General features: G+C 42.2%; 1 protein-coding gene across 5 annotated transcripts in view; it reads right to left on the reverse strand.

Annotated features, from left to right (window-relative positions):
* Positions 1-3,189: 3,189 nt before the first annotated feature.
* LOC115572873 (5'-AMP-activated protein kinase subunit gamma-2-like) overlaps positions 3,190-25,522 on the reverse strand; it is a 29,110-nt gene continuing 6,777 nt past the window's right edge. Inside the window, exons 1-14 of one of the 5 annotated variants that reach the window (XM_030403330.1) lie at positions 21,188-21,867; positions 14,854-15,080; positions 11,398-11,449; positions 10,137-10,243; positions 8,855-8,936; positions 7,826-7,884; positions 7,686-7,731; positions 7,546-7,600; positions 7,315-7,441; positions 6,944-7,109; positions 6,816-6,853; positions 6,552-6,698; positions 6,358-6,451; positions 4,345-4,620 (exon numbers count right to left, since the gene is read on the reverse strand). In XM_030403330.1, the coding sequence (XP_030259190.1) occupies positions 4,589-4,620; positions 6,358-6,451; positions 6,552-6,698; positions 6,816-6,853; positions 6,944-7,109; positions 7,315-7,441; positions 7,546-7,600; positions 7,686-7,731; positions 7,826-7,884; positions 8,855-8,936; positions 10,137-10,243; positions 11,398-11,449; positions 14,854-15,080; positions 21,188-21,281 (1,326 nt within the window). In that variant the 5' untranslated portion in view covers positions 21,282-21,867 and the 3' untranslated portion in view covers positions 4,345-4,588. The other 4 variants (XR_003982169.1, XM_030403329.1, XM_030403331.1 and 1 more) reach the window with 4 other exon arrangements.

Genomic DNA, 25,522 nt, shown 5'->3' on the forward strand with positions numbered 1-25,522 from the left:
CTTTTCTTTTTTTTGGGGGGGGGGTTATTGATTCTCAGCTTCATCCGAGCTTGTCAGCAAGACAGAAAGAGAATAAGAGATGTTTGGAAAGGAGAGAGAAGAGTATCGACGGTGCTCTTTTTTGTTGATTATCCGTTATCAATCCACAAGCCGGGGGAAAGTGTAAATATACGCGCCCGGCTGTGTCAGACGTGACAAGTCTCCTTGTGAAGGACTGAGCCCGAGCAGCAGCCGCGCCCCGTCAGACATCAAAGCTGTCCCCAAACACTGCACTTGTCAGCCTCCCTCCCTCTGCTCCATACCCTGCTAAACACGAAAAAAAAAAAAAAAAAAAAACCAAATGCCCCGCGGCCAGGTTTTTTCTCTCTCTCTCTCTTTACACCCCTCTTGCCTCTGTTCTGATCACACTTGTCTTCAAAGGGCTAAGGCACTCTTGCTGCTCGGTGGAATTTGTGAAAAAGCATGATGCGGTAAAACTAATGTTGAAAGAGTTGAGTGGGTGCGAGAAAATGAGGGGAGTGAAAGAAAGAAGGGTGTGTGTGTGTGTGTGTGTGTGTGTGGATATATATATATCCCTGAGGAGACCAACAGCGTAGGGAAGTTCATTTGGGCTGGAGCCCCACGCAATCCCTCCTCTTCTTCTCCCACTCGCCATGCATATAAAATGCATGACACGCTCTGAAGAAGGAATTTTAAATCAAGCCGCAGACTTTCAAAAGAGGGTCCAGTGTGGGTGTGGATGGTGAATGTGTGTGTGTGTGTGTAAAGAGAGATGGGCAGTGTGGAGAGGAGAAGATGAGGAGGAGGGATGGGTGGAGGGGGGGTGGAGGTTGGATGGTGGTGAAACCCTCCTGCCTCATCTGCTTTAGGGCTACAAGGTGTAGAGGAGGCTTTCCCAGCGCTGGGTATCACAGGGGAGATTGGGAGATCAAAGCAGATTGTCTGGAGTAAAGTCTGGTCCAGTTTCAGCCCTCATTTGGAAGTCCATCAGATCCGCTCGTGGTACCTTCACCCCCCCTAATTTACAAGGCAACCTTCGCCCGGCATTAGGAAAAAAAAAACTTCCTGCTGAAGTCGAGCAATTTCCTTGAAAGAGAGGGAGCGAGAGGGAGAGAGGGAGAGAAACAAGCACTGCTCGGAAATCATTCATCTCTTATTGGGATGTAAATATTCAATGAGAAAGAGGCGGTTGCTCATTACACCAGGATGGGATCAACTTGCAGGGAGCTGGTTTCTTCCTGAGAGGCCCCTGCGCTGCCCTCGGATCTGTGTGCTACAGTGTCACCTTGTGGCTGCAGCACGAACACAGGGCAAAACAAAAAAAATCCGAGGAGGGGGGGGCCTTGCACATTTCTACCTCATCACAGGAAGAAAAAAAAAACGACAGCTGATTTTAACCCATCAGCTGCTGAAATAAAAAAACAGCCTCTTCCCGGCACACTCTGGCACATGCTCACCTATCCCCCGGCACTAAAATATCCTCAGGGCAGCGTGCCACGGAAAAAAAAAAATAAAGAGCTCCGGGCGGCTGAGAGCTCACAGCTCACAGCTTCAGGGTGGGGGGTGCCGTCTGTGCTTAACTGATTTTTTCAGAAATGTCTAAATAATGAAAAAAAAAAATCTCATGGTAATGGAGAGGAGACATGGAGAGCGTGCGGTGTAACCCTCAACTACAAATCCCGCCTGTGATCAAGTGATCAGCGGGACAGCAGCAGAGACGGCCTGTTCAAAGCTGTAGACAGTGAGAGGAAAGTCTTTAATGTCCGATACAAGGTGAGAGTACACTGAGGGCTGCTGCAGACTTGTTCTGTGGTGTTTTGGGTCGAGAGTCGACACAAAATAAAATACAGGTTTGTGAAAGTTTTGCAACACCCTTACTTATTTTGGACCACTCAGTAAAAGTGACTGGTTGCTGAGTATAGAGTCGTTTAGGTGGAACACAAGTGCCGAGTAAAGATGGAGTCTCACGGAGTTATTGTGACTCTGCAAATATTGAATGCTGCAACAATTAGCCATCTTCCATTTTTGATTTATCTGCCAATTATTTTTGCAATTTATCGCCGAAAAAATGTTGTGAAAATGTCCAATGTGATGTGTCCAGGTGTCTTGGTTCTTGTCTCATCATTAGCTCAAAACCCAAAGATATTTATTCTACAATGATATAAATAACAGAAGACAACCAGTAACAAATAATTGCTCTGCATGCATGCTGTAAAAACATCTTTAAAGGTCCAGTGTGAAGAATTTTGGAGGATTTATTGGAGGAAAATGAATATAATATTCAACAACAATGTTTTTTGACTGTGTATCAACACCAGAAACTAAGAATCACTGTGTTTTAGTTACCCAAGATCGAGCCGTTAATATCTAGGGATGGAGCAGTACCTCTTCCATGGACTGCCATGTTCCTACAGTAGCCCAGGATGGACAAACCAAACGCCGGCCCTACAGAGGGGGCGTTCCAGGTTGTTTGGCAGCCACCTCCTGCTAGATCCTACACACCGGACTTCTGACACGTCCATCTGAAGATCCACAAATGTGTAACGCTTCAACAGTCGTCTTCATTTGTGTCGGCAAGTGTTGTGTTTTTGTCCAATCGTCGGTAAAAACCAAAAGACAGTCGGTCCTCTATGATGTGAATCACAGGTAAGCAAAAACTCCTAAGAAACAAAAAGCTAGAACTAATGAATTACAGAATTTTTGCTCCAAAAAGTTGCCAACAAAAAATGTATGATTCAAAACAGTTGCAGTTTAACCATTTGTCTGACGACTGATTGTTTCAGCTGTGTAAATCTGTGTTTGTTACAGTCACCGGGGGCATTTGTGAGGATTGTGGATGAACCGCTTGGTTTGATTGCTTCACATAATTGTGTGTTTGGGAGGTAAATTAACAGCCCGGGTGGATTACGAGTTAGGGTGAGGCTGACCTTTTGTGTATTTATCGGCACAATAACCAGGACACGCCTCAGAGTCCAATGCTTGAATACCATGCATTGCAACTGAGAGGGCTTAAAAATGAGCTAACACAGAAGAAGAAAAGTTTAAATAAAAGAAAGTAAAAAATAAATAGGTAAAACATCACATTTCTTTCAATGTCAATGTGATGAAAAAAGGTTGGAAACACAGACCAATTTAAAAAAGCAGGTAAAAACACACGAATCCTGATTAAAATAAACTACATGACGCAGATTTTAAGGTACATTCAGTGTCCATTTATTTTTCTGCAGCCAGAAAAATAGAAAAAAAGTAAAACAAAGGAACATTCATACTGCTGAAGTGTAGTTTCTCATGCTTGCACATTTACAGTACATGTTGATCAGATACAAAGTCTCTTTGAACCGGACATATTGCCACAAAGATATTTACAAAAATAACGTTAAAACTGCAGTCTCTCTTTTTAAACATGTTGACACATTCATAAAAATAAAGCTTTATGTGACGCGTTTTCCCCCCAAAAAACGATCCTATTTACAGTCAAAGATGGAGATGAGTCCTGTCGAAGCCACAGCTGAGAGCTGATCTGCATGTCTGCGGTGTGTATCAGGTTATCTTAAGCGTCAAAACTGAAAAGAAACGTTAAAAAGAAAACGTTCTTTAAACGTATAAAAAGACATTTTTTTGTTTGTTTTGTGTAATACCATTAGAAAAATAATCCTTAAGTTGCAAATGACTCTAAATCCCGACTGATGTAAAGTGAGTGAGAGGGACTCGCTTGTAGTTCTCGGCTGACGGAATCCTTTTTTTCACGTGTTCTCATTGCGTTTCCCTTCGACCGCTGCAGGTGTTTGTGCTAAATCATTTAGAATTTGACGTGAATTCTTGAGACTTAAAATCAACCAAATTTTTAGTGGAAGGAAGAAATGGCCAAACTTCTTGTTAATTACACGTTCATATTTTAAAAAAAACAACCCCCTCAAAAAAGTTTTCGTTTGGCAATTGACGTCAAACGACACAAATAATGTCAGTCTGAGGGAAAAACAAAAGGCACAAGTAATGATGGGGCATCGATCCCTCCGTGTTGGCACTTTTTCTTTTTAATGACAAAGAGTTGTAAAAATGGCCACATTGTACGATACGTGTAGTTCACCTTTTCAAATACTGAGCAGAACGAGAGCTTTCCTGGAGTTGATCGCGTTTAGTATCGATGACAAAAATGCGACTAAAAGAATCGACTGACGACAGCAGCATGATCAGAACTACACCGGAACCTTAACTCATCGGTCCTTTACGTTCCCCTGCCATCTCTGCCCGGCTGGTGACCATAATGCATCTTCTGTGTGTTTGAGTGTGTGTGTGTGTGTGTGTGTGTGTGTGTGTGTGTGTGTACAAATACAATATGCTGTGTGTGTTTTGTTTTTATCTGATCAGTGTTCAAACAAACAAAAAAGAAAAATCAGAAAAATCAATCCTCAGTGCAGGAACTCCACTTCATTCAGCTGTCTAGCTCTTTGGTTTCTAAGCCTCTATAGTGCATCAGTTGCAGGCGTCTCTGGGACCTTCAGACTGACTCGGCTCAGCCTTTTTTGCGCTCCCGAACCTCAACCTTCAAACTTATTTACTCCGAAACGTGTCTCCTCTTCACCTCCTCTCACTCGGGCAGGTTCTCCTCCTTGCAGGCGTCTGCGGAGACAAAGAAAGAGCACAAGTGAGGACAAGACGCACAAATAAACACATCACAGCATCGGCAGGATTTGTGATACTTCACCCAAATCTTGCTGAAATAGTTTCATCCATTTTCATCATTAATAATTATGCATGACACGACTGCTGTAAGATCTCACTGGCAGAAAAAAAAAAAAAAAAAAAGTCTTCAAAACCATTAACATTTTGTGTTAGACATGCAGTTTCACCAAACACTTTGACAAATCAATGTTTCTAGTTTTACTGACTGACCACAGCCAGCATAAAAGTCAGAATAAGCAGAACTCTGCCTGCGTTTTATCTCTACAACATGTAGACATGTCGGTCTAAATCAAGCTTCCTGTTTTCAAAAACAAGATTCATCATTCTTTTTGAAGCCACGACCCATCGCCCCATCGGACCCTGTTTAAACTCAGTGTGAAGCTGCAGCCGATCGTTAGTTTTACGGAACTGGAGCTGCGTTATGCAGTGATAGAAATGATGGTATAAACATCTCGATTAAAGAAAGTGGAGCTGAATGCTCGTGCATCGTGTTTTTCCTTCACAGCATGTTGCTGATCTGCAGCCCGAACACACAGCAAACATCCGACACTGAAATCATTTAAATGATGCAAACATCTGTTATTTGTCTTCACGCATATCAATACAAAACATATTCAAAGTAGAGCCAGCTCTTGGCAAAATGCAGCCATGTCTACTAAAAGCCAAACATAACTGAGCAGAATTTATAATACATGGAGCCTCTGGACAGGACAGGTTGTGTTTGTGATTCAAACCACTGTGGAAAACTTTACTCTGTGGAGGGTTTTTTTTTTTTTTTTTGGTTTGTTTTTGTCTCACAAAGCTGGATTCTAACTGTGAGCACAGGCTTTAAATATAATAACAATGGACTCATCTTGTATAAAAGGACAGAGTGTGTGTAACATACCATCCCAAAAGACTGATCACTTTAGGGGGTAAAATGAAAACAAAGCAAATTCTGTTTGGAGAATGCTGCAATGCTGTTTTGCTGTGAAGCTCCAAAAATGTTTTGCAGTCTACAAAAACTTCACCCACCTTTACACCGGGCCTGAGTGGATAACGACTGATTTTCATTTTTGGCTGTACTTATCCTTTAAGTGAGAAATTCATGAAGGAATAGTTTGATATGAGGCTCGATGCTGGTCTAAATTCTATAAACTGACCTCATTTTGACATCAGTTTTCTTTTATTCTCACTCTCATTCACAACAAATCTCACATTTCTTCCTTTCCTCTCAGGGCAGCAAATGCTCCTCATGTTCACCACTGAACGTGCTTGGTGACAACATGCTCCTTACCAACTTTGAGGCAATTAAAAAAAGTGCTTACCCAACAGAGGTGTTAGCCAACTTGATTTACCTCAATCTGTTTTGCAACTTGCAACAATTCACGAATGTGTGACTACCCAACGGGCTTATATCAGGCTCATTACAATGCACTGGCCAGAGCGGTCACTGGACTTGTTTTTCAGAGGACGTCAGCCCTTTCATCCTGACACAAAAGTCCACACAACACGGCTGCACACAGCGGCCTCCAGTAGGACAAACAGGACGTCAGGCACCATGCCAGCTACAGGCGACAACCAGCCGGAAGTAAAACAGGAGTGTTTTCCTACCCGGGACAGGGTTAGAGGGCGGGGTGGGGAGAGAGCTCAGGGTCCAGGAACAGAGAGGCTAGCGATGCTGAGCATCTATACCTGCAGGGCTGAGCACCAGAGCCTGGAGGATGTCCGACAGGGAGACGATGCCCTCTATGCTGGAGCGCTCGTCCACCACCACCAACCGATGCACCTGGAGCAAAACAACAGAGGGATGAACTTGATATCAGTCAAAGGTTATTTCCAGGTAGCTAAATGTCTGTACCCGTCTTTGTGTTTGAAAAAAATCTCACTTCAGCTTTGACTATTCTGTCCACAATGGTCTCCATCGTCTCCATTTTGTGGCACTTCATGACTCCTTCGAAGTACTGAGAGCGATGTTTAAGAGCCTGCGTCACCGTGATGTCCAGGTTGTTGTACGTCTTCTCAGCAGCCAAGTTCTGTGAACAAACATGAATACACATAGTATGAAGTGTGACAATAAACCACAGAGCGGTTCATCCTCTGGTATTTGGTATATTGTCTCTTTAAAAAAACAAACTCAAATTTCTACTTACAATCACGTCAAACTTGGAGTAAATATCCACAACTTTGCCTGTAAGAGAACACGAAGGACTCCTTTCAGTGACTAACTTAATTTAGTCTTATTACTAAATTTCATCAGCAGTGGAGATTGTGATCTTACCAGACTCATCCACCACAGGCAGGGCAGACACTCGTCTCTCTACAAAGATGTTGAGTGCTTTGATGATGGGTGTGTCCGGGTGGATGAAAGCGATGTCGTGGTACGTGCCAATGCCGAGCTCCCCGAGAGTCTGCTTCATGAAAGCCGGCTTTGGCATTTCACACATCTGGAGAAGACAAACACACACACGCACACACACACACACACACGATGAGGCAGGAACATGTTCTGTGTGATCACTCTCAACCAATTCATTGTCACATTTCATTAGTGTCCGAGTTGACCACAAGGGGGCAGCAGACAAGTGAAAGTTCTCAACAGAATCATCCGTCATGTAGATTAAAATGCTACGCAGACTGACGGTGACTCACAAAAAGCTGGAGGAACTTGAGGATCCTCTTGTGTGTGAGAATATAAAGTGCGTTCCCCGTGACGGGGTCGATGACAGGCAGGCGGTGAATTTTGTTTTTGATGAGGGTGTACACTGCATCAAACAGGCTGCAACACAACAAACGCAAAAGGCCAGTTACAGGGAGGACAAGAAATCAAATCGCATACACACGAAAACAGACGGATTCATTATTTAGAGTCAGATACCGCACCTCGCATCAGGCGATATGTTGACCAAAGGTTTGAACGTGGCTGGAAGGTAAACCTCTGTGTAGAAAGAGATCACATATTCAAGTTTACATATTCTGCATTTAAATTTTACATCATACATGCTACAAAAACGTGACCTCACCTCTCCACGTCTCGAGCTTATGTTCCTCTAATTCGTAAATTTGCACCTGAAATAGAAGAAAGAAGAAAATAGAACAAAGGATAAAGAAACCAAGAAATCCTCAAAGAAACAGGCAGATCTCGTCTGTCAAGTGGACCTACCATCGGTGACTTATAGTATCTGTGCAGTATGATGATGAAATCTGTGATTGTCAGCATTCCTGTAATGAAAAAACAGGCGTTAATCCATGTGCAACATGCAGCACTGTTCCTGCAAGCTTTGCGCAATTAGGTAAAAAGAGATGGCACGTACAAGGGCGTGGTGCCAACAGCAAATCACTGACCCCCACACCCTGTTTATCCCAACGCTGACTTGGCATTCATTATTCATCACAGGCTGACTTGCAATAGAGTAATCGCAGGAAAAAAAAGGAATCTGCATGACAAACAGAATTCACAGCTGGTGTGACTTCCGACTCCATCGCCCTCACAGTCTGCACTGATATTCCTTTTCTGTTAAATATTATCTTCAATTCTCTCTGAGCACTGGTCAATGCAGAGAAGTCATTGCTTTGCTTAATGGTTTATGACAGCTCTAATGACTTCTGCTCAATATAGCATCACGCTCCACTAGCCATGACCAGCGGCATTAATACACAAAAGTTTCCTCTGGGCTCATTTAGCACAGGCGCACCAGCACAGCAAGGACATTTTCCATCTCTGTCCAAAGGAATTATGGACTGGAAATATGTGGCCTGCATGCTGCAGTCTCGCTGAGGCGCTAGAATCAAATCTGTAGCGTGAGTAAGAAGACTAAAGGGATCTAAATATCTTTAATCCTACATGATCTGACTGGAAGCCTGGCCAATACAACTGCGAGAGTGTGTGGAAGCCTTATTCCTCTAAACTGGTCCAAATATTTGCAAATATTTATGATTTAACAACCTTTTAGAACTTCAAACCCAAAGTAAAACACGTCTAACTTCAACCTATACAACAACAAATATCAGACACAGAAACAAACATAGAAAACAGCTAAATGGAAAAAATCTCTCATACTCAAAATATGAAAAATACCAATAAAAAACTAGACTTCCCACCCACTATAAACCCAATTATTTTACTGTGTGTTATGAGAAAACATAAAACAAGGCTATGAAGTCATTCCATGACAGGTTTTGTTGCACTTACCCACAAACATTTGCTTCTCTGTGTCCCATAGTGGAGCAGCTCGCACACCGTTGGCTACCAAGGCAAAGAACGCTTTCTTAACCTGTTGAGCAACAGTTGAAAAGAAAAAAAAACACTAATCAGATTAAACACAATACTTCACTGCATGATGTGATTGTCTTCTCTGGAGCTGAAGCTTCTGATCCATTACTGTGATCAATCGATAGCATATTAAATAGAAACGATTCTGAGAACCGACAATTTTATTAATCAAAGACGGTCAACATTCACTGGTCTGAACAGCTTAAATGTCAACATAACCACTCAACCCGAGTCGGGTGAAGTTACGTAGTCTACAAAACATTTCTAGGGCTTCACAACAAGGCAGTGTTGCAGTATTCTGCTCAACAATTTAAGTAGAACATTTTTAATAAAAACAACTGAAAAAAAACATAAAATGGCTTGATACAGTATATCCAAGTCTCAAGAGGCTCCAAGATGATTTGAAAATCTGTTATTTACTCTCTTTTTTAAGCCAAAATCTTCACTGTAGCTGCTAAGCTAAAAGCAGTAGCGCACACCCCGTCTGAAGTAGGTGCACAAGCCTGACTGCATGTGTGTTAATAACCTCTTTTCAAATCATTTCAGGATCTTGTGGCGTCTGGAGACTTGGATTGTGCAGGAGGAGCTGTAAGGAGACATTTCATGTCATTTAAAAAACAAAAAAAGAAATTAGGTTTTGTAGACTATGAACCTTCACCTGACCTTCCACCAGCATGGGGTTGAGTAGATAATGATGAATTTTCAATTATGGGTGAAGTTTTCCTTTAAGTTTTGGAATGGTGGTTGGATAAAAAAAATAAACATATTCTTGACATTTCACAGAAAAAACAATGAAGTGAAAGACAATCTACAAAAAGTAATATTTGGTGGCAGCCCTTCTATTTTGACACATTCTCAGGAGCAAACGAGCCCCATCTGATGTTTTTTGTGAAGCACAAACTTAACTCTTGAAGTCTTTGAGTTGGTTTTAATATTACCACAACTTCTAGATAAGGATTCTAACTCTGAGCTTCAGTGGATTTAGTGGTTAAGGATCTACACATCAAAGGAGGTCAGACATCCACAGGATTACTGTTTAACAGCTTTATGACAATTGCACCAAACATGAGGCTTATTTTATTGAACATTAACTTGAGCTGAATGTCTCTTTTGATTTTCAAGCCAAGCAGCCTCAATATCATATGAAAGATTAACCTGCAGAAGAACGTAAAAGAAACTTGATTTTTGTCACAGTACTTACTTGGAGCGCGGTGTCGAAAACAACCAGTTTGGAACTCGTGGGGACGATGTCGTAGCACTTGTGGGATTTCATAAAGCGCATGTAAATATCACTCTCAGGTTCAGCAGCTGTAAGAAGGAGAAGAAAAAAAAAAAAAAAACTTTTAGAGGAAGGAGAAATCTCACAGGGAATGTATAATGAGGGCCTGGAAACAAAACACACTCAGAGCCTAAACAACCATTATGGCTCTGGACCACTTACAGCCACTTCACCGCTCCATCGTACTCATAATTAAGCTCTGCGTTCGATTACACAACCACTGGAAGGACACAAACAGCAAAGTGCTACAAGAGCTTCGGTCCTTCACAGATGATTATAGTCATTTTCTTCCCATATGTGGTGATTAAAGTGTTACAGTGTGGAGTGAATTAATCTATTAGTTTACTAACGAAATTGTATCAATATTTAATTAATTATCTTCAAGTAAAGAAAAAAACATTTGCATTAGAGCCACAACTATTAATCGAGCAGTTGACAACAATTAAGATTAAACGGCAACTATTTTAATAATCCCTTAAATCGGTTCGAGTCATTTGAAGAAGAAAAAAGCTCAAAATTCACAGGTTACAGCTTCTTAAATGTGATTATTTTCTTTATTCCTCATCTTTGGAGACAATTTTCAACATTTTATGACATTATAAAGACCAAACAAGCAAGGGATTAACTGAGAAAATAGTTGACGGATGAATCAACAATGAAAAAACGGCGTTGCAGCTCTAATTTGCTGGTTCTAGCTCCTAAAACATACAAGATTTGGTGCCTTTTCTCTGTTTTATATGATCATAAATCAAAAAATTGATTGCTCATGACAGCCTGAGCATTCTGAAGACTTATCTGGGGTCCTTCTGCTTGTGACGAGCATCTGTCCTGACTTCTCTCTGGTATTTTACACACCAAATGAATACTCCGTCAAATACATTCACAAGTGTTATTCATTTTTAGCTGCAGCCTTTCTTGCCACGATGAAATAGTGAGTCTCTTTAAAATCTCCAGAATTTTATAGCCATCTCATTATTTCACTTCATTTCAAGAGCCTTGTGTAAATATCTGAGTCATTGAGACAAATGGGTCTCTTATGATGAAGACAGCCTCCTCTGTCGGGAAACTCCTCTGTCGGGAGACCAGCTACAGACACATCTGTAGCTGGTCTGACTAAACAGCTGGGATACCACACATATCGCGATGTTATGGAGGTGACTCGTTTAAGGTAGGCAACACTTACCATCATCATCTAGTTCAAGTTTCTCCAGCATGCCTTCGAATAATCCGTAGACCTGTGAGAGGGGGAAAAAAAACAAAAACACGCAGAAGTTTTGCGGTGAAGATGCGCAGCAGATCCTCAAAACAATAGACGGGCGGCGCACCACCAAACTTTGCTGTGGATTGCGAGTGGTGAGCAGCAGCAGCGGCGGCAGGAGGGTGAAGCGACTTCTCCCCGGCGGCCCCAGCAGACTGTGAACACACCGAGAGCGATGCGCAAAAGAACACCCAAAAAACAAGACGACAAGAGACGTCGTGCGCCGCCGGTGCGTTACCGGTTACATAAAGCTCCTCCAGGTCCGCTAAATATACACAGGTAACGTGACAAAAAGCCTGTAGCAACTTCAGTGGCACATTATTATTAGACTACACACACCCCTTAAAAATTCGGAGTGGAACAGTCCTGATCCATTTGCTGCAGTAGGAGGTGGAGGTGGGGGGGACACCAATGCGTACGCGCGGCCCGGACAGGCACTACACAGGCGCGTGAAAGCTAATCCCACCACAATAACTCGGTCGACTTCATTGTTGGGAGTTTTAATCTGCTGAACGACACTCACCATGGATGAAGTCTCTCACATGAAGCGCGGAGAAAAAAAAAAAAAGCAGGAAGCTCCGCGGGCTGTGGACACACCCCTCCATGCGCAGCGACCTGGTCCCTTCACCATATTAGGAAATCCCTCACGTTGCTAAGCAGCAAGAAGCTGGGGATGCCTTGTCACATCCTCAGGGTTAAATTTCTTCTGACAAGACGAGAAAAACTCTCTGTAACATCGGCGTCAACAAAAAAAAAAAATTACATGCAAATTTTTGTATTTGCATCCTGTACACAGCACAGGCAAGCTCCCAGCATGAAATCTGCTGTGTCATGCTGGGAGATTTGCATACTCAAAGCCTGATTGTTGATACGTGGCTTCTCTTGGTCCCTAATGGGCAAGTTATGTCCACAACAAGCCACAGCAGCAGTGTGAGAAAAGCCTGCATACCTGCTGCCGGGATGCTGAACAGTCCCCAGTGTGGCCCTGCTGCGATGGTGACACAGCGCTTCTCTTGCCAAAAGACTTCTCCTGCGCCCTCATAAATCTCGCCCTGCTGCATCACAGCGGGCACGCAGCCTGCTCCGAGCATTACAGCAAACTCCAGAGGAGCTGACATACACAAATCCATTACATTAATTGCTTCTGAGATTGGATTTGGTAAAAAAAAAAAAAAAGAAGAAAAAAAAAAAAAAGAAGTAACTACAGCATCAGAAGATTTGTGAGCTTCCCTTATGAGCGATGGAGGGGCTGACAGGCACTGACTCATCAGTCTTCCACCTCAGCCCTGAGTCCTTGGGTGTTAATATCAACAGTATACAATGTTGGTGATGGAATATTGATTTGCCCCTCTCTGGCTAGAATCTGCAATCAATCACAGCGGAGAGGCTGAGACAGGCTTTCATGTAATTATTCATTAAACGGACACAAGAGGTACTTCCTCACAAACTGTGGTAAATCTGGTATCACACCCTGAAAACCCACAATGAAAATCTTTGTGACAAAACCACGAGTTAACTGTTCATCCGCAACCGCTGTTTGAGATATCGCCTCAATGCCGAGACAATATTTACGGCCCTTCTTCTGCCACTGTTGCTCAGAGCAAATAGTGCAAACACAGCTCTGTTGACACACAGCATGCTCGAGTATCAGGGCTTGAATTAAAGATCTGCATCCTCCCTCCCCGCCTCCCTCTCTTTCTCTCTTCACCGCTGTCCAACCGAACCCTTATGACACTGAGGAAAGCAGCGCATGACTCATGGACAGAAGGCCACTGTTATGTGGCCTCAAAGGAAATATAGTTATTAGTTTGAACATCTTGTGACCATTATTATCCACAGATATGAATTGGCATCACTGATATTACATACAGCAGTTTATATGCAAAGTTAGACACACATTCAGTCTTATTTTTCGATAAAAAACAGACAAGGTGGAAAGATATGAAGCTAAAATCAGTCAGTGGGGTTCAGGTTTCTTATTCCTAACGTTCCTTACTCCAGGTCACGATGCATTCCTCCAGGGCACTGTCTGATTTTAGTGGTTAAAAGACACAAATGAAGCCTTGCGAGCGTTTTGAGATGAGAATACACAGAGAAAACAACATCATGTTATGACATGTAAAATAAGTTTTGTAGCTTTTTGATTCTTTTAATCACAATGTAAAAAAGGCACGATAAGGCTGAGGAGAAACTGGAACAATGGTAGACACACACACACGCACACACACACACACACACACACACACACACACACACACACACACACACACACACACACACACACACACACACACACACACACACACACACACACACACATACAGAAGAGAGCACAGAGGCAGAGTCAGAAGAGAATGAGACCGAGGAGGAGTGAGACAGAAATGGAAAAAATAGAGTAAGGGAACACATCATGCTATACTACTTCTTCCACAGAATCGGCCTTGTTGCACCACCCATGTTTCTACAGTAGCCTGTTACATCTAATCATGATGCATTATCATTCTCATCGCACGTTAATGTGGATCCTATTCTTAATTCATGTGCCATTTGGAGATCACTTTATATGCTGTTGCAAAGTAACAAGTAACTCGAGCTGTCAGATAAATGTTATGGAGTAACAAGTGTGTTATTTGCCTCTGAGATATAGTCAAATATAAGTATAAAGTGGCAGGAAATAGAAGCGCTCAAGTAAAAGACAAGTGCTTCAAATTCCTACTTGAGTAAATGTACTTACTTTCTGCCACTGATAACTCAGTTGAGATACGCCATGAAATTAGCTTATACTAGCTAGTTTAGCTGAAATTAAATATCCCAAAGTTGGCTTTAAAAGGTCTCATTCCCTGGTAAGTTTGGCCCTGCCAACAGTATCTACAACAACCAACTATGTTAACAATTGCACCTTTAACATTCTCTACTAAAAAAAAAGATATCCTAAAATAAGCTAAGATCACTCTCTGGCTCTGCATGATTCACATATATGACCTGGTTGACACTTAAAACGGCATTTGTCGCCGAAAGGCAAAAAGTTTGCAGGTACGGTAAAAGCAGCAAGTATTTAATGGATTCTGGGAATTCACATGTAGGTGTCGTGCCTGAGAAGAGTTCAGTCATTACTTGTGAACTCAGAGCACTCTCTCCTGAAGCTGGAACAGGACAGATGACCTTTGAACTAGTTTTGTATCTATGATGTGAAAGCTCTCTGCTCCATAAACAGCAACTCCACCAACCACCATATCTATGTTTAAGACTTTTGACCGACTCATAGCCACATGAAGTTATAGTTCAGAGTTCAAAAGCAACGAGCGAATTGTCCCAAGGCAAGCAAATAACATTAATTACAATTTTTTCTTGAAATGAGAAACATTTTTCCGTGTGACTCACTTGATGTGAGGTAGAGTAAGGTGGCACGGGGCTCGAGGAGGGGATCGGGGGTTTAGCAGAGGGAAGGCTGAGGCGCTGTCCTGTGTCTGGAGGCGTGGAGAGCGAGCGGGATCGGGAGCTCGTCTCCAGGCATTCGGGGCTGGGCCTGGCCGGCTGGGCCTCCTGGGTGAACACAGGTTGGCTGGACGACTGGGTTGGGGTGGTGGGTGGTGTGGAGAGTCCTGAGGCTGCAGGGAGACAAAAAAAGAAAATAGATACCACAACTTATCTCTTGTTTCTCTCAAGGCTGTCAATCCACACTGCATTTCGAGTGATGATTGACGTCGTTGACAGGCTCAGTGCAGTTGGTGAGGCTGAGGTGCTACAATCGTCACTTCTGCAGATACCATAAATGCTGTCACAAGCTATCACAAAGAAGAAATGCATATCTGATCCATCAGGGCAGTCCTGGGCACTGAGGACCAACCAAGATACACAGAAATAAAGCCTCAGCCCGGCGGTCACAGACAGAGATGCGCTATTATATACAGCTATTATATACAGCTATCAAATACAGCTATTATAATAACTTGAATAAAACTAGCACGTGTTAGCTTTACCAGTTGTCTTAATCATACATATAAACAACTTAAAGTGTCCAGCTTGTTACAGCCTCAAAGAAATCAGCCTTAAATTCAAATAAACTAAATTATAGAAACTGTATTTGCTGTGGGGCTGCTGTTTTTGAGTTTTTTTTTTTAATTCATTCACTGTAAATGAGATGTTCAAAAAAACCTTTTCATGATGTTTGAAGGGCAGCAGAACCCCAGCAGATTATACAGATTATGTGATCACATTAGGTCTGGGCAATATATCAATAATATTATCATGATTTGTGCCCACATCCTGCAGCCTCAGTCAGGGTCACTAGCAGCAGCATTGGAAGAGCAGTACAGGCTCACTGTTTCCTTTTGTCTTGGATTTTTATTGTTTTATATCATGATATATGACGTTAGTTTGTGTGGACCCCAGGAAGAGTAGCTTTTAACTTGGAGACTCTTTATCGTATAAGATTTTGGATATTATTACATCATGATATGGCTTAAGTGTTGTCGGCTTTTACATACTAAAGGCCCTACATCCCTGTGGTCCACTCACACAGGTGTTTTCACTTAATTTGCTTGATCAGACCTCGTCTGAGGACTCTGGTGGAGATGTCACGTCATTAAAAACAGAGCTGCACTGAAGTCTAATTAGCAAGAAGTGAAAACACATGTGTTGGAGTGCAAGGCCTTTCATTTTTCCTAATCCCTCCACTAATTTGCTTTACAGTTTTACACTTGTGCAGTCTCTTGCTTCTTCGTTTAAAAGTTTGTTTTTATCCACAGTCTTTGGCGCAGGAAGAGGGGGCTTGAATTCTGTGTGGCATCCGAGAGCTCATCAGTGAGAGCTCCTGTTATGTCTCTATGGGTTGGACCTCATTACGTTTTTATCGTGACAAATTGCCGGCATGCGTTTACAGTGAAATATGGATGAGAAACTATAGAGGCTATAAGCCAAACAATAACAAATAATGACAACATGGAAAATGTATAATCAGATAAGTGGAACTGAACTATGAGGCTCCGTATTTAATGATGGGTTTACTTTATTTTGACAGTTGGTTTTACAGCATATCTTACTATTAACACAATTATCCTCTTTTAAATAGTCTTCAAACATGTATTAGTAAGTATTTGATTATATTTAACCACTAACTCTAGGCTACAATTATCATTCCTGTGGCATATTCCTCAGTAACACTGCAGTGAACTGACAGCTGTTGACATCTGCAACACTCTGTGCCAATGAAAAATCCCTTGATGGTGCTCCAAAGCTCAACTCATCTAAATTAGTGGCCTAAAGGAATCAATACTGGATCAATATAGGAAATAGAAACAAAATGAATCATGCAGAGTGTTTCTTTTTCCTCCTCCTGACTCTCCTCCACAATAATAAGGTCGATAAAAACATATGCAGCCGCATTAAACTTAACTCCAGTGTCAACAGTCAGCTGTCTGTGACGCAGCTCCTCCTGCAGCAGTGTCCCGTTGACCGTGTCCGTCACATGACAGCCCCTCACATGCTCTTTCACATCAGCCGTCACAATCTCACGCAGGGTGACATGCGACACTTGCGCTGCCCCATCTCTGCCTCGCTGACATATTTCTGATGCCAGACAAAGAGCGCTACGGGTGATGTGGACTAAACCCCACCATGAGACTTCCAGTTGACTTTTATCTTGTCCACATATCCAACACTGGTGTGAAAAGACTATGTAAATGTCATGTGAGTACACCCACTTGACTCAGTCATATGAAACAAACTGTGCTGACTAATAATTGAACACATGACTGTGAAACGGAGAAGTATCAAGGATCCTCATTCAAAGGTTAAGAAGATGCCCTTACTCTTAAAAGAACAAGGACAGATTTATTGATCGATTTTTTATTTCCTGTGATAAACACTTTCTGCTGATGCTTTCTGCTCTATCTAAACATAATCTTCAAGAAGAGAACAAAAAAATCAAGTTAGGAGACATTTTTCTCAAACGAAGCCCCATTTTTCTCTGGTTGTCCCAAGTGCACTCACACTATCTCCTGACATTTAGTTGGCATGCACCAGCCCTCTTTGGCGCAGCCTGCTTCCGCTGTGTGGCCTTCTTATTTTAGCCGCGCTGTTGTGGCACATTCCACAGGAGGAGATAACACCGGGGCCGGGAGCCCTCTCCTCAGCCTGGTGAATGTGGGGCAGCTAGACGCCACCCAGGAAACAGGAAATGGATGAAAACAGTCCAGCTCATTTAACTTTACACACACACAACATAACCCTTTACAGTGCTCAAAAACACATTGGTAACTGTTTACATGGATAGTCTGCCTCATACCTCCACAAAATACAACTAAAATCAGCAATGATTACAAGGTAATCTCTCGTTAGCCTGATACTCAGATCAATCTCCATTTCTGTTTTACTTCATGAGCCAACTGTTTGTATTAGAGATGAAACAGTAATCAAATTAATCAATTAGTCCACATATTAATTTTGAGAGTTGGCTTATTCTAAGGCAAATTTTCCATGTTTCAGATTCTCAATTGTGAGGATGTAATTACTTTATTTCTATCATGTGAAAGTAGGTTTTTGGGGAATTTTGTTCAGATAAAACAAGCAATGGAAAAATCAGGGACAGAATATAAATTCATTAGAAAATGCATACTGTTAGCTCTGATGCTCCGTAGTCACGACTCTGTCGTCTCACCCACTGTCACTATCATATTTTGCCACTATAGGTAATTTTCACTGCTAATATATATCGGTTCCAAATGTCTGAGATCAGTCTCCTTGATAACTAATAAATCCGTTTGGTAATTTTGAAACTCTGATGAGCATTTTAAAATAAATTCTTGTTTTTTGAGATCAGAGTCAAAAGATTTTATTTTAAAGAATTTAAATGGAAGCCAATAGTGAGTTTTACCTTTTTTAACCACATATAACCGGGAAGATTGAGTCATCGTCTTCCAGAAAGTGCTGGAGGAATTGCAAAGAAACAGATTCAATACTGTCTGATCATGCAACAAACTGATGTGATATTCTGGGATGAGACTTATATAGCTCTAAATTCTATACCTGAAATACAAATCGCTTCAAAACCACTGGTTGCTTTACTGGCAGTTATCCCCAGAGGACTTAAAAGCACAAGGCCGAAGATATTCTTGTTCTTTCAGCGTGTTGGTGTGCGCATGATGGTTGTCTCGTGTATCCGGTTTCCAGTTGGAGCATCTGTTCTGCAGACGCTCAAAGTTGTGCAGATGAACGTTAGGGCCAATGTGGGTAAGTGACATGGCCAGGGGTCAGTTAGCATATTAGCATAGTAAGCATTTCACATATTGGTCAACTATATTTATGAGGCAACCGGTTGTGTATGTGAAAATGTGGTAAAACAATCAATAACTTCAGCCTAAATTGTTCATATCGTCTCCAAATTCTCCGCATGGTAGCAATTGAAAGGGAATCACTGTGTCAACCGACTGTGACATCACCCACTGGTTTGTGGACTGCTGTTTTCAATCCACAATTTTAGCATCATAGCCATCACCATCTTAGTTAAATGGAGTCAGAAGTGACCATTTTGGACAAAAGAGTGGAGCGGTGTAAGTTATGCATTGCTAGCCCCTCTGTCCTGATTGGATCTGTCCTGATTGGATCTGACTGAGAAGTTGAGCACACGTCGTGATGGCAACATCACAAGATAGCCACTTACATATGCCCTTAAGAATAACTTTTTTTTACCCGGCCGTTCAGCTCAGTTGGTAGAGCGGGTGTCCCATGTGCAGAGGCTTTGTCCTGCAGTGGCCCTGGGTTCGAATCCTCACCTGGGGCCCTTTGCTCCGTGTCACTCCCCCTCTCTCTCTCTCATCCCCTTTCCTGTCTAGTCTTCAGCTGTACTATCAATAAAGCCTTACAAAAGCCAAAAAAATACTCAAAGAATACCTGGCTTTATCTTCTATTTTACTCCACAATTTATAATATGAACATAATTCTGTATTGAATTTTTTAAAATCAAACTATGTGCACATTGGTCTTGATTGTACTGTGCTTATTGCCTTAAAAACCAATAAACAATTAGTTTTCAAATTAACATTAGCTGCAGCACTATTTGAATCCTTGAAAATCTTTGATGTGGGCAGTGATCCAGAGGTGCAGAGGCAGTAGATAAGCAGAGGCTAATCACAACGGGTTGTTCCACTGCAATTTACTGCATGTTGTGTTAATGTAACACCCATAAAACCAGATCCCCTCAGTGTTGGTGCCCCCTGAGGGGTTGGCAGGCAGTTTTCAGTCAAGTGGGGGCCACAGTGACTCTGGGCAGCAGTGTGAGCCTCACTGGTTGATGTCAGAGCAGTAGTGAGACTGCTTCTTCTCTGGCCAACGGTGGATTGTTATGTTTGTATAGACCCACCGGTCACTGGATTGTGAAGGGATATGCAATATGAAAATCGGTGCCCTAATTAGCAACAACAGTCTCAAATGAATTTGCTATGTACACGATGATACGGCTAGCTGTGACAAAGGGCGTGACGGGTCTGCACTTCAGCGATGGCCGGATCACATAGGTGTGCAAACTGCACTGTGGCAAAACATTCAAATGAGCAGCCACTAATCAAACTGACATACACAGTGCTGCTGAGAAGAACTGGCATCTACTGAAACTTCTAACATAGATGTGAGCTTCTTAAAATGGTGCAGTGAACAGAGTTGCTCCTCCATAGTGTAGAGAGGCTCTGGATCAAAGGACATGCGGTTTAGGCTGAGGTGTCACCACGTTGTATACAGCCTTTACGATGAGCTCTACATCTTCCACAGCCACACAGGGATGTACGTATATCAACGCGACAGGACTCTGCTCCTCTCATCTACCCCACCGAGGTTAGACTGGCTCTAAATCAGGAGCTGTGAAGTCGGTGCACTTGAACGCCACATAGTGCACCACTCACTCATCAGGCATTATGAGCGAACACTTTACGATAAATGCATTAATTCTGCACGGTGCTCTGTGCGTCCATCTTTTTTGTCATTGTTGAGCGCCTGAAGGTATGTTATGTATGGAGACACTGCCCACACGCGTTAGGGAAATATCTGCTTCCACTCACGGTGAAATGCTTCCTGTCAATTTTAATAAAGTTTTCAAAATGGAGCAGCTATTCTTAAGTGACTCCCAAAGGATGCAGGACGGAAATAATGACACTCAGCTGACACTATGTCGGATATAGCTTCTAAAACTCACGTTCACATAATGACACGGTTTACTACAAAATAAAAACAAATTCCATTTAAGCTGTTCCTTGTGATTCAGACATTTTATTAACAAAACTACATCCTCTACCCTTTGCTGAAGATAACACTTCTTTTACAACTAAATAACTAAAGCATCTTGCAGTATGTGTAGTAATTGGTAGTGATAGCTAACCTCTTGCCTCAGGTCAGCCCCTCACAGATACCTTTACCATTTTGGCATGTGTGCTACATGCATTTGTGAAACCAGAGACCTGCCACGTAACCAGCACCTAAACTATACAGGGAACCTAACACCATACGGCATTCAGCACCTAAATATATTTAGGCTTAGAGCAGATTCGTACCCAATAAAAATAGATGCCCTCTCTTTGTGGCTTTTGCTATGAGGAGAATAACTCAAATTTTCAATCCAAGAATATTCATACAGGGTTACTGGGAGTTTAGGTGAGAAAATTTCAAAATATTGTTCTTGAAACGGTCATTCATTAGGAGAGAGCGGGTGAAGAGCACAGCATATTACCAGACAGACATGATGCCTCGGACTGATGCCTCCCTCCTAGCCCATCTTGCTCCTTCCGTTTCTTGCTCCTCCTCAGGCTGCCAAACCTCTTCATGAAGCGCAGTGGGTTGTGGGCTCAAAAATAAACTTGACCATGACCATCCGCGCCACGTTATGAGCGCAGAGATGTCGCAAAGCTGTGCCGATTGAGAGTTACCCCATTTGGTAGCTGAAGAAGCAGTTGTAGAGAAATTACTTCGAAAAGTATTTCTGAAGGATCTGGAGATTTGTTAAGTCTTTGAGGCTGTTTAGCCTGTCTTTAGGAGATAGATGGTCCTTTTTAGTACAAGAGGAAACTTGTCACCCTCAATCTATGGATGAAGAATATATGTTGATGGTCTTCTGTCTTCTCCTGCAGGACAAAAACTTGTTTTTGCTATTCCATGATGCTCAATTCCAGCTACAGACCGAAAACAACGCTATCCTTGCACATCCAGGCGAAACAGCATATCGTCCAGTACTGCAGAGCACAAAGTCAGCAGGAAGGAGTGTGCACTATCTGTGTCCTCTCATACGCTTGATGGAAGCATGAAAGCACTAAATTCCACACAGCTTCAACTGGGAAATGTCTCTCTCGCGAGTGATGCAAATAACAACTTGGACGGGAGCGCCTTTTTTTCCCTCCCTCTGGGTCGGTGTCAGTGTTGTAAATTGTCAGGTGCAGCTGTGGGTGGCGTCTCTTTAATATAGCACGCATGTCAGCAGCCTGTAAAAGGAGGCCAGTCTGTGAAGGATACACCAACGATTGGCTCGGGCTGCACATCTCCCCGCCCCCACTGCCCTCTCTCAGCACAGGCACATCTGTCTCACTCTGTCTTCACACAATGTAACACAAGATAGAAACTCAGTGCTAATTCCTCTGAATTTGCATTTAAAGAGGATGACAAATAAACACGTAACATTTGTAGTTTTAGAGCTGCAGCTCTGTCATTCGTATGGTCAGCTGTCTGTAACTTTTGGGGGCCTGACCTTTAAGAGTGCTGAGGCCAGCCCCCGTCAGATGACAGCAGGGGGACATCCCATGTTCTGTCAGCTGATCAGAAAGCCTCCATTCAATACCAGCAGCCTCCCCTACCCTAAGCAGATGGCCCACTCACTATCTGCTGCTCACATTAGTGACAGCATGTCCAGTACTGATCTCAATTAACATGTTATGCAAGTGTTCCACCACTCAGTGGGTCAATGGCCAATGATGAAATCGGTCACCTCAAATATCCTGTGATGGTCTCTATGATAAGGTTTTCATCGTCCTCAGAAAAGGAATCCACTTCAGTTTGTGTTGAAGGTTGCTAAGGTTTCAGATCCAAGAGGATTGTAGACACAGTGGTGTATTTTCGTAAGATCTTTCCTAGCTTACCTTCCTCACTCTAACTTAAATCATTCTGCCCTTTTAAGGCTGCCATTTTGCAAATTTGGAGAGTCAAATCTGCCTGGTTCCCTTTATTTACTGACAACATACAGCACACAGTAGCAACAGAGAGAGTGAGGAGGGGGGAAAAAAACTCTGCATGGTTGTACGAGGAGCTCCTAAGAGTCTGGTCACTTCCAGATAAGGGTATGAAAGTGCTACAGTTGCCTTCAGCAGTGAAAGACTGACAATGTCCAGGCGATGGGAAAACACATATTTAGACGAGATGGGAATGAGACAACATTCTGATCATATTTGTAGCAGATATAGACAGAAATGTGAGAAAACAACACAAACATTGCCTAGGCAAGCAAACAAGCCTAGGCATGCAAACATTCTAAAAAAAAATGTTTACTAAAATGTAAAAAAAATAAAATAAATACTGATAATGATTATGTAGGGGTTTGCTAAATCGACAGCTTGTTCAACACCAGTCTGTGAACTAAGGCAAGGCAAGACTTTGCCTTCAGCACACCCTTGTGGTGAAAGTGAGGTGTCTACAAAAACATCCCACTATTAAAAATAGAAAAGATGATGTCCCCGCTCAGTCTCTGTATGATACTCCTTTATAAGCATACCTTGTTGATATTATCATTGGCCACTGTTCATGTAAAGCCACATCATTAGTACAGAGAGGATGTAATGACTCAAACCACATCAGACTCAGAAGGCCACAGCAGATTGGTGTGTGTTCAGTGTTTTACTTTGGTTACCATCAATAACAATTTCGAGAGGAAACTGAGCATGCAGACTCTTGAGGTTTGGCCCTAACAGAACTTTATTCCACCAGCCGCTGCCAAACTGACCCTCCGCGAGGAAACAGAAGAATGGGTGTATGTGCAAGCCAAAAACGTATGACTCATCTTTGTGCCGTTTGATGCAGCTTCCAGCGGGGCTGTTTCCGTGTAAAACAGGCTGGTTTTTGTTATGTAACAATCAACCGCTTAACTACATGGAGACATGAGAGCTGAAAATCTGCCCGCGTCTGTTCTTTATAAAACAAGGCCTTGTTCTGACTAGACTTTCCACTATTTTGTGGACAGCACTATTACCATTATGCCATTAAGGAGTTTAATGATGACATGGAAAATGTACCATGGCTGGACTTCCACCTGTTGGCAGGACTGGCATGATCATTAACCTTTAGTTGGTGATTAATTGTCAAATTTTTGCCTGTAAAGAAAAACTGTAAACGACAGAAACGACATGTATAAGAACTTAAAGGGGCAATTCCACCCAAAAGTCAAGTCAACTTTATATATATATAGCACATTTCATACAGCATGTGTAGACTCAAAAGTGAAAATTCAGTCATTATCGCGACCTTCATACCAATGAAAATGCTGATGTTTTGCATTGCACGTAATATTTCTGGAGCTTTACGGCTAAACAGCGTTGCAGCATTCTCCTAAACAACTGAAGTAGATGGAGGCTCCTATTACAGCGTAAAAAAAAAAAAAAACAACAACAGAAAAACAACCGAAAATGGCTCCATGCTATCCAGGCCTCCAGAATCCCTGCGCTCCTAACTTGATTTGAAAAGAGGTTATTTGTACATTGAAACCTTCACTGTAGCTGCAAGGCTAAAGGCTTAAGTGTGCACCCCATCTGAAGTGGGTGCATGAGCTTAACCTTGTGTCAAGGGTGTAAATGTTGACTTTGAAATCAATTTCTCAGGGCTTCTGGACACCGGGATTCAGTCATATGAGCTGTGTGTAGCCAGTTTATGGTTGTTGGGTTTTTTTTTTGTTGTTTTTAAAAGTCTGCAGTGACCCCATTTGTTCAGGAGAATGCTGCAACAATGTTGCAGAAATGTACAGAAATGTTTTGTGGACTAGAAAATCTCCACCAGCATGAGGGTGAGTAGATAATGTCCTTTAATTACACAAAGCATATTATATAAACTACTGGTGGGTAACAGAGATCAAAATAAACACGTCCTACAGTCAAAACTGGCCTTGTCCTTGTATGATGTGGGACAAAACATTGGTGCAGGAATATATTGTGTCACTTCCACTTGTGATACCTTAGCAATACACTGGAGCCAAATATCAGTATTTTTATGAAAACCTGCAGGCTGAACAGATTTCCCCGCAGATTTGACTTGCCAGACTCACGACGGCATAATTGCTTGTGGTGGTGCTTATCAGATGAATGAGGGTGAAGGGAACGGAAGCTACCTTACTTGCGGTGGAGAAGAAGAAACTCAAAGACGAACAAAAAGGCAGGCAGTGCAGAGTTCCACAGAAAGAAAAGACTTTAATGAGGCCGACTTGTCCCCTTCCTTTAAACATGTTAACCCCAGAGCTGTTCTGGTTTTCCCAGTTTAATACTGGAATAATGGCACACATGGATATAAACAGGTTGAAGTCAGTGTGTGTGTGTGTATTTGTGTTAAAGAGGCACTAAGCTAAGACTCTAAGACTCTTGTTATTGTGGTCAACATATTGTGATAGTATCATATCTTAAGTTGCTCTGCAATTCCCACGGCCAGAGAAAATCAAATTTTGTGTGTTTTCATCCACTGCCATTACTGTAGGTGAATATTAGAAATTAAGCTCCTCCGGGTAAACAGTTGGTGGTGCTAATTCTCCACTCGCGTTCCATTTAACTACAGTATAGCAGAAGAAGGGGGTGCAACAAGATGATGTCTTTGAAAGAGCTACAATCAAACCTCAAAATGTGGAAAAATATATGTCAGCAGTGTTGGATATATGAAAGTTATGTTCCAATGATTTGGCTGTTTTATACATGTGACTGGAAGTGAAAACGCAAAATGACTGTGGTCGGCATCAATAACTTTAATCGGACGATTATGTAAAAATAGAGAAAGGCCTACCTGTGGCAAGCCAAACCTGTAAGTTAATCTGATAAACAAGCTTTGAGAC

Source organism: Sparus aurata, chromosome 21 (assembly GCF_900880675.1).
Source record: "Sparus aurata chromosome 21, fSpaAur1.1, whole genome shotgun sequence".
Taxonomy (NCBI): domain Eukaryota; kingdom Metazoa; phylum Chordata; class Actinopteri; order Spariformes; family Sparidae; genus Sparus; species Sparus aurata.